The sequence below is a fragment of the Scyliorhinus torazame genome, unplaced genomic scaffold (assembly GCF_047496885.1).
Source record: "Scyliorhinus torazame isolate Kashiwa2021f unplaced genomic scaffold, sScyTor2.1 scaffold_786, whole genome shotgun sequence".
Lineage (NCBI taxonomy): Eukaryota > Metazoa > Chordata > Chondrichthyes > Carcharhiniformes > Scyliorhinidae > Scyliorhinus > Scyliorhinus torazame.
The window spans coordinates 83,021-93,293 of record NW_027308513.1 but is presented as its reverse complement, the minus strand read 5'-3'; the positions used below and the strand labels follow the sequence as shown (position 1 = coordinate 93,293).

Here is a 10,273-nt window from a genome sequence, read left to right as displayed (position 1 = left end):
AGTACTGCCGTAATGTTCTCCCTAATCAAAAACGCCACTCTGCCTCCTCTCTTACCTCCTGTTCTATCCTTTCTATAGCATCTGTACCCTGGAACATTGAGCTGCCAGTCCTGCCCCTCCCTTAGCCATGTTTCAGTCATAGCTATAATATCCCAGTCCCATGTGCCCATCCATGCCCTGAGTTCATCCGCTTTGCCCGTCAGGCCCCTTGCATTGAAATAAATGCAGTTTAATGTAGACTTTCCTTGCTGAGGATGAGGAGAGATAAAAAGATTGTGGGAGGAGAGGGAGAGATTGGGGGGTAGGTTAGAGGGATTCGGGGGAGGAGAGGGAGAGAGAGATTTGGGGGGAGGAAAGAGGGAGAAAGATTGGGGGGAGGAGAGGGGGAGAGAAAAGGGGTGGAGACGGAGAGAATGAGTGAGACGGGGTGGCGACGGAGAGAATGAGCGAGACAGGGTGGCGACGGAGAGAATGAGCGAGGCGGGGGTTTCGACGGAGCGAATGGGCGATACGGGGTGGCGACGGAGAGAATGGACGAGACTGGGTGGCGACGGAGCGAATGAGCGAGACGGGGTGGCGACGGAGAGAATGGGCGAGACTGGGTGGCGATGGAGAGAATGGGCGAGACGGGGAGGCGACGGAATGGGTGAGACGGGGTGGCGACGGAGAGAATGGGCGAGATGGGGTGGCGACGGAGCGAATGGACGAGACGGGATGGCGACGGAGAGAATGAGCGAGACGGAGCCAGGCTGGAGGGAGAGAGATAGAAACCTGGAGGGTTTAAGAGAAGGGAGAGAGAGACTGGGGGGGAAAATGTGGTGGAGAGGGGGTTAGTGAGAAACTAGGGGCACTGAATGATGGTGGCCACAGGCAGTGGGGAATGTCAGATTTTCACTGGTTTTAGCTGTTTCATCGGTTGCTGACCTGCAAGTGGCCCAATCTGGTACTAAGTGACCCCAACAAGAGTAATGTGACCGTCCCACACAACTGCTCTCCCTTTCCCCACCCTCAACTGTTGCAACCCAGTGTGAATGCAAGTATTTTGTTTTTCAGGGATGCAATGTCCCTACACAAGATTCTGTCAGAGAGGATTGCTGAAGCCCAGGAGCTGCTGGAGAGGGCCGAATCTCTGTCTCGCTCCCGTGTTGGGGGGGTGCAGGGTGGACCAAAGCTCCATGGCAAGCTGAAGGCCGAGCTGAAGTTCTTGAGGAAAGTTGAAGCTGGCAAAGTTTCTGTGAAAGAGTCGCACCTGCAGAGCACGAACCTAACCCACCTGAAGGCGGTCATTGAGTCGGCAGAGAGCCTGGGGGATGTGGTCAGTCTGCTCCATGTTTTTAACTACCAGGAATGTTCTGGGGAAAAGCAGTCGCTTGTGGTGGATGTCGTCGCAAACGGAGGCCTCACCTGGGTCAAAGCCATCGGACGGAAAGCTGAAGCTCTGCACAGTATCTGGGTAGGGCGAGGCCAGTATGGAGATAAAAGTATTGTTGAACAAGCAAATGATTATTTGGAAGCCAGCAAGCAGCAGTTGGTGCAGTACAGTAATCCACACATTGTGTTTGCCTTTTATAATGGCATTTCTAGCCCTATGGCAGACAGACTGAAAGAAATGGGGCTCTCTGTACGGGGAGATATCATAGCTGTGAATTCAATGATTGATTTCATAGGGGGGGCTGATAATTCAGCTGACTCTGATGAAGATTTAGAGGAGCCTCTGCAAGTGACAAAAGTAGATCGATCTACAATCGTTGCCAGTGTTGCCTTTCCCGCTGAAGTTAAAGTGGATTTCTGCAACCATGTCAATTTAGACATCACCACTCTGATTACATTTGTATCGGCAGTAAGTCACGGACGCTGCTGCTTCAAGTTTAAGGAGAAAGTGCTGACGGAGCAAGCTTCCCAAGAGAGGGAGGAAAGTGTCTTGCCCAAGCTGCAGGCCTTCATGAAGGACAAAGAACTGTTTGCATGTGAGTCGGCAGTGAAAGATTTTCAAGCCATTCTCGACACATTGGGTGGCCCTGGAGAAAAGACCCGGGCACAGGAGCTGTTGCAGGGAATCACGGTTGTACCAGACCAGCCTTCTGAACGGGCCTCCAGATTGGAAGCCAGTGCAAAAATTAACAGTCGTTCTATTACTATCTTTGGCACTGGAGATGCCTTGAAGGCAATCACAATGACTGCAAACAGTGGGTTTGTTCGAGCAGCCGATAACCAAGGTGTGAAATTCAGTGTATTTATCCATCAGCCCAGAGCTTTGACAGAAAGCAAGGAACCAACAGCGACTCCTTTACCTGGGACTGCTTTTCATGAGAGATTCTGCAATGGTGGTTTAGTAAAATAAAGTGATGTATTTGTAATTGATGTTGTCATGTCTAAAGGGCGTGGGGGCTACTTTAACTGTCGACACTAATGTAAAACTGGCGATCAAATTTCAGCCTCTTATACCTCCTGCCCTGATTTCCTTTCCATTGATGCCAAATCTTGCAGGGTGTGTATGTACAAGTGGCTAATTCGATATTGCTAGTTTCACACCGTCGCCGACAGCTAATATTACATCCCCCATGTCTCTGAAGTGCTGACCAAAGCTATTAAATCTGCTTTACTATATTTACCTCCATTGCAGCTCTTGATATTTAATTAAATGACTATAAAATTAAACCATTATCCTGCAGAGTGGAAGGTATAACTCCACTGCTTTGGGCTACAGCACATGTCTGGAAAATACAGTTGATGCAAAAGGCATCTGTTTTAAAAAAAACACACAAATTACTGAACAATTCTCAAAAGCCCTCTAGTGATGTTTCACTGGAGTACGTGATATCTTCAACAGTGCTGCAATGGCTACAATTGTGATGGAAGCAAATGGCTCCTTTCATGAATTGTTTTCTTTTATTGAAAGGCCAGTACCTGTTGGGTCTGACGAAAGACTATTGAACTCTGTGGAATACGAGCCTTGAAACTGGTCAGGAAATAAAGTGTTGAATTGGTTATCTGAGAGCGGATACAGCTAGCGAATTTGTTTTCAATGCTGAGCGTGAGCACTGTCTAGCCTTCATATTCTGCTGGGAATTAAAAGATGTTTGGCGGGGCAAAGCAAAGCAATATTTAAGGGAAATGAATAATTACTTTTTGTTTTTTGGAAATGAAAAAACAAATGGACACAGTAAAATAGGAAAGAATCGATGGAAGAATTAAGAATGGAATTCGTAGGACTAAAAGTGAGGAAAGAAACTAGTAAAAGAATGGAACTGAAACTAGGTAATGAAAGGTGATTAGTGAGTCCAGATGAAAATCACCATCAAAATCACAGGTCGAAGATGCAGAAAAAAAATATGGGAACAGAAATCTTGCAGTCCTTTTTCTGTTGGTGATTGTTTTTGCAGTAAGGTGGTAACAAGACTTTACTCTGGAGTGAGCTCTCATCATGCTGACATATTCCTGTTTGCAAAGTGCACAATAATAGCTTGTATATGCTGATAGGCAGCTACATTGTTTATAGTTGCCATGTAATTTCCAATATCTACTGATCTGTTCCTTTTGAAATGGAGCAATTTTTTAAACCACCCCTGGGAAGATTTTGAATGTGGAAGAGGGGAGAGCCATTTGCCACCTATTTCCCCCTGCCCTGTCCTCCAACACAAGGTTCCAAAGCCGCTGCCATTTCTTCCCCAGCTAGAATCACCAGGTCTTGGAGATTTGTCAAGCTTAATTCTGAGTATCGTTTTTATCGTGTGTGTGAATACCTCAGCATTCTCCAAATCTGTCACTTCAGTGAAAATTAGGTGAAGCACTTAAGCTCTAACATTCTCTTTCTTTCCACAGTAAATTTGCCCTTTTTATCTTGTGGTTTTGATCCCATTACTACAGGGCTTGTCAAATTTTTAATTACCCATGTTTTTCTATCCTTTCTTATCCTCATCATTTTTGTAACCCACATTATCCTAGCTCTTGTATTACCTTTATTTTTCCATGAAACACCTTTATTTAGGAACATCTGAATTAGGAGCAGAAGTAGGCAATTTAGCCCTTCGAGCCTGCTCTCCCATTCAATCAAATCATGGTTGATCTCTTCCTGGTCTCCATCTGCCTACCTGTTCCCCATATCCCTTTAACCCATTTTTAAAATCAGAAATATATCTACCTTCTAGGCAGTACAGTGGGTAGCACTGTTGCTTCACAGCCCCAGGGTCCCAGGTTCAATTCCCGGCTTGGATCACTGTCTGTGGAGTCTGCACGTTCTTCCCGTATCTGTGTGGGTTTCCTCCGGGTGCTCTGCTTTTCTCCCACAAGTCCCGAAAGACGTGCTGTTAGGTAATTTAGACATTCTGAATTCTCCCTCTGTACCTGAACAGGCGCCGGAATGTGGCAACTGGAGGCTTTTCACAGTAACTTCATTGCAGTGTTAATGTAAGCCTACTTGTGACATTAAAGATTATTATGATTGAAACCATTTAATGACTCTGATTCCACTACAGTATGGGGCAGCGAGTTCCGCAAATTCACCACTATCTGCGAGTAGTTCCTTCTCATCTTCGTTTTAAATCGACCACCTCTCAACCCTTGGACCCTGTGTCCCCTTGTTCTAGATTGCCCTCTAGGATTCTAGGAGGAACATTCGGTCGTTTTAAATCGACCACCTCTCAACCCTTGGACCCTGTGTCCCCTTGTTCTAGATTGCCCTCTAGGATTCTAGGAGGAACATTCGGTCTATGTTTAATTTAATTATCCCTTTTAATATTTTGTACCTCTTAATCCTTCTAAACGCCAGCGAATATACGCCCAAATTAGAACATAAAACATAGAACAATACAGCGCAGTACAGGCCCTTCGGCCCACCATGTTGCACCGAAACAAAAGCCATCTAACCTACACTATACCATTATCATCCATATGTTTATCCAATAAACTTTTAAATGCCCTCAATGTTGGCGAGTTCACTACTGTAGCAGGTAGGGCATTCCACGGCCTCACTACTCTTTGCGTAAAGAACCTACCTCTGACCTCTGTCCTATATCTATTACCCCTCAGTTTAAAGCTATGTCCCCTCGTGCCAGCCATTTCCATCCGCGGGAGAAGGCTCTCACTGTCCACCCTATCCAACCCCCTGATCATTTTGTATGCCTCTATTAAGTCTCCTCTTAACCTTCTTCTCTCCAACGAAAACAACCTCAAGTCCATCAGCCTTTCCTCATAAGATTTTCCCCCCATACCAGGCAACATCCTGGTAAATCTCCTCTGCACCCGCTCCAAAGCCTCCACGTCCTTCCTATAATGCGGTGACCAGAACTGTACACAATACTCCAAATGCGGCCGTACCAGAGTTCTGTACAGCTGCAACATGACATCCTGACTCCGGAACTCAATCCCTCTACCAATAAAGGCCAACACTCCATAGGCCTTCTTCACCACCCTATCAACCTGGGTGGCAACTTTCAGGGATCTATGTACATGGACACCTAGATCCCTGTGCTCATCCACACTTTCAAGAACTTTACCATTAGCCAAATATTCCACATTCCTGTTATTCCTTCCAAAGTGAATCACCTCACACTTCTCTACATTAAACTCCATTTGCCACCTCTCAGCCCAGCTCTGCAGCTTATCTATATCCCTCTGTAACCTGCTACATCCTTCCACACTATCGACAACACCACCGACTTTAGTATCGTCTGCAAATTTACTCACCCACCCTTCTGTGCCTTCCTCTAGGTCATTGATAAAAATGACAAACAGCAACGGCCCCAGAACAGATCCTTGTGGTACTCCACTTGTGACTGAACTCCATTCTGAATATTTCCCATCAACCACCACCCTCTGTCTTCTTTCAGCTAGCCAATTTCTGATCCACATCTCTAAATCACCCTCAATCCCCAGCCTCCGTATTTTCTGCAATAGCCTACCGTGGGGAACCTTATCAAACGCTTTGCTGAAATCCATATACACCACATCAACTGCTCTACCCTCGTCTACCTGTTCAGTCACCTTCTCAAAGAACTCAATAAGGTTTGTGAGGCATGACCTACCCTTCACAAAGCCATGCTGACTATCCCTAATCATATTATTCCTATCTAGATGATTATAAATCTTGTCTCTTATAATCCCCTCCAAGACTTTACCCACTACAGACGTGAGGCTCACCGGTCTATAGTTGCCGGGGTTGTCTCTGCTCCCCTTCTTGAACATAGGGACCACATTTGCTATCCTCCAGTCCTCTGGCACTATTCCTGTAGCCAATGATGACATAAAAATCAAAGCCAATGGTCCAGCAATCTCTTCCCTGGCCTCCCAGAGAATCCTAGGATAAATCCCATCAGGTCCCGGGGACTTATCTATTTTCAGCCTGTCCAGAATTGCCAACACCTCTTCCCTACGTACCTCAATTCCATCTATTCTTGCCCTGCGGTGTATACTTACCCTTTCCATCACTAACGTAAACGTCACCGAATTGTGGTCACTGTTCCCAAAGTGCTCTCCTCCCTCCAAATCCAACACCTGGCCTGGTTCATTACCCAAAACCAAATCCAATGTGGCCTCGCCTCTTGTTGGCCTGTCAACATATTGTGTCAGGAAACCCTCCTGCACACACTGTACAAAACACGACCCATCTAATGTACTCGAACTATATCTTTTCCAGTCAATGTTTGGAAAGTTAAAGTCTCCCATAATAACTACCCTGTTACTTTCGCTCTGATCCAGGATCATCCTCGCCATCCTTTCCTCTACATCCCTAGAACTATTTGGAGGCCTATAGAAAACTCCCAACAGGGTGACCTCTCCTTTCCTGTTTCTAACCTCAGCCCATACTACCTCGGAAGATGAGTCCCCATCTAGCATCCTCTCCGCCACCGTAATACTGCTCTTGACGCGCAGCGCCACACCTCCCCCTCTTTTGCCTCCTTCTTGGAGCTTACTAAAACACCTAAACCCCGGAATCTGCAACATCCATTCCTGTCCCTGCTCTATCCATGTCTCCGAAATGGCCACAACATCGAAGTCCCAGGTACCAACCCATGCTGCCAGTTCCCCTACCTTATTTCGTATACTCCTGGCATTGAAGTAGACACACTTCAAACCACCTACCTGAACACTGGCCCCCTCCTGCGACGTCAAATCTGTGCTCCTGACCTCTATGCTCTAATTCTCCCGTACCCTAAAACTACAATCCAGGTTCCCATGCCCCTGCTGCATTAGTTTAAACCCCCCCCCAAAAGAGCACGAACAAATCTCCCTCCCAGGATATTTATGCCCCTCAGGTTCAGATGTAGACCATCCTGTCTGTAGAGGTCCCACCTTCCCCAGAAAGAGCCCCAGTTATCCAGAAATCTGAATCCCTCCCACCTGCACCAACCCTGTAGCCACGTGTTTAATTGCTCTCTCTCCCTATTCCTCATCTCATTATCACGTTGCAGGGGCAACAACCCAGAGATAACAACTCTGTTTGTTCTAGTTCTGAGCTTCCATCCTAGCTCCCTGAACCTCGACTTACCTCTAACTATCGTCAATAAACTATCAAAAATAATCTACAACACTTTAAATGTACAAGTAGTAGCAACACAATTTTCTCTGGCTTGGCAGTCAAGCACATAGGTTTACATTCTCTCAGTTGTCTTTATTCACAAAATTGACGCCAAACAAATGTCCTTTAGTGTAGATCAAGGGGTTCGGGGGCCTGGTGAAAACCGAAAATCGGGGATCTCACCCTGTATACAGGGGTGCGAGAGCGGTAGGCTCTCCTTCGCCATTTCCTCATGCGGATAGTCTGCTCGATGCTGCAGAATATCGCCAGTACTAGAAGGGATTCAATTATGTATGAAAGGGAGTACCATGTTATAAACCTATCACACCATGATGGTGCATTGTTACCTGTCACTGGGCCCTGGGTGCTATGGGGAAGTGAATCATTGACGGCCGGGAGGGTTGGGGTCAGGGGGTTCGCATTCGCACGGAACCGGATACAAATTACAATCACGCGAAAAACACGTATGACGTCTTCATTGTTATCTTCTTCCTTCTCTTCTTTGTCTTCCTCTGGAGTTCCTGAGGTTCCGGAGTTCTATGCACAAGCATAATATCTGTTACTATCTTGTGTAATATCTTGAATGTCTGACTTTTAGTGCCAATTTCCATTTAAATTGGTCACCATGTGTGGTCAGTGCATTTTTAAACCCATCGTATGGGGCTTGAAAGCTTCCTTTTAAAATCTCCCTGAGATTACTGTCTTGCTTCTGGGCCTGCACTAAATCCTCGATATTAGTCTGTGAGACCTGGACTGCATTCACTGGGGCGCTTTCGGGGGGGGGTTCCAAAAATGTCCATGCCTGGAACCTGCTTTAGCCAGTGCGTCGGCTTTTATATTTCCAGGTGGGGAGGAACGGTGGTGACTTCGGACTTTAATGATGCCAAAAATCCTGTCCTGTGCTTTGTCGAAAATGTGCCGGAGCAATGGGGCTGAAGGGAGGGGTTTTCCGTCTGTGGAAACAAATCCTCTTGCTTTCCACAGGGGTAGGAATTCTGTGAGGCTGTTTCAGACATAGAGGCTGTCCGAGTATATGTCTGCTGGGCTGGGGAAGGAATCTGGGTGATCTTTGATGTACGCAATGGCTGCTAGTTCTGCCGCCTGCGCACCTAAGTGTCCTGGTAGTTTTAAGGAAATTTCTTCTCGGGTGCGTCCCTGCGCGTCCTCAAGAAAAATGCCGCATCCTGTAATGCGTTTCCCATCTCAAACAGTGGAAGAACCATCCACATATATTCTCAAAGGTGTGCACGTGCCTGTGTGCTGGGAGCTCTGGGGTGAACTACCTATCTTTCTGGTGGGTGTTTTTGCGATAAAGGGGCCTGTGTTGTGGTGCGGTGAGATGATTTCACATTCGTGGGGGGTGCCTGGGTACTGAAGGTTGTCGGCTATGAAAGTGTGGGTCTTGGTCCTTTTAACAGTGATGTCCTATCCCTGCAAAAGAAGGGTCCATCTGGCTGCTCTAATCTGGCTTACTGTACCGTCCTTAAGTCGCCCGTCTAGTAAAAGTTGGGTGGGGGTGTGTTCCGTGAGGATTGTGATGGGGTTTAGTCCGGTGTTGTATGAAAAATATTGGACTACCCAGAAAGCTGTGAGCAGGTGCCTTTCACTGGCCGATAATCCCTGCTCCACAGGATCTAAAACTCTGGAGGCGTAAGCCACGGGTTTTAACTGTTCGTGCCGTTCCTTGAGGAGCACGGCCGAAAGGGTACGGTCTGTGCTAGCTATCTCTGTAGCATAGGGTGAAAGCGGGTCTGGAACCTCCTGGGGAAGGGGCAATTTGACAATCGAGTCAATTCTTTTATGTTCGATCTCGTGTTTACCATGCATGATAATCGTTCCCAAATATACCACTTTGTCTTTCAAAAGTTGGGCCTTTTTGGGGTTCACTTTGCATCCAATCTGCTGTAGGAGTTCCAGGAGTTCGGCCAGAAGCTCAATGTGCTCTGCCTTGGTGTCTGTTTGCAGTAATAGGTCGTCCACATACTGGACCAGACATTCGGGGCAAGAAAACTTTGATTTTCCATTGGCCAGCTGTCGGTGGAAAATGGAGGGGGAGTTGTGGAATCCTTGTGGAAGGCATGCCCACGTGTACTGCTGATTTTTAAAAGTGAAGGCAAATTTGTACTGGCACGCTTTTGCCAATGGAATGGACCAGAATCCGTTACTGATGTCCAAAACCGTAAGATATTGTGAGTTGAGTCCCTGTTTGAGCATGGTCTCGGGACTTGTGGCTACCATGGGGGCTGCTGCGGGGGTGACTTTGTTGAATTCCCGGTAATCGATGATCAGTCGCCATGATCCATCGGGCTTTCTCACTGGCCAAATCTGGGCATTATTAGTAGTTGCTACCAAACTAAGTACGCCTTGTTCTAATAAGCTATCAATAACCTTTGAGATTTCTCCCTCTGCCTCTTGGGGAAAACCATATTGCTTCTGGGGTCTAGGGTCAGGTCCTATTATTTGAACCGAACCAACCATTCTGCCGCAGTCATGTTTATGACTTGCAAATGCGGTCCTGTTTTTCTGAAGGACTGTCCTAACCTATTTGTCCGTGCTAATCGTGGTCGGGTCAAACCAAAATTCGCCAACTGCGCTAATCTTGTTTGCATACTCACCTACTGTGAGCGTTGCGGGGGCTCTTGCTGACTTTGTCATTTTCCAGACACATTGACTTACTGAATCAAATGAAAGGTTGTGGGAGTTCATGAAATCAATGCCCAAAATGTGTTCTGCTGTGTGGTCCAGATCGACCAAAAC

General features: G+C 46.8%; 1 protein-coding gene across 1 annotated transcript; it reads left to right on the top strand.

Annotated features, from left to right (window-relative positions):
* Positions 1 to 866: 866 nt before the first annotated feature.
* Positions 867 to 4,450, top strand: cunh7orf25 (chromosome unknown C7orf25 homolog). The gene has a single exon (XM_072494666.1). The coding sequence runs from the start codon at positions 1,061 to 1,063 to the stop codon at positions 2,339 to 2,341; it is 1,281 nt and encodes a 426-aa protein (XP_072350767.1). The 5' UTR covers positions 867 to 1,060; the 3' UTR covers positions 2,342 to 4,450.
* Positions 4,451 to 10,273: the final 5,823 nt, after the last annotated feature.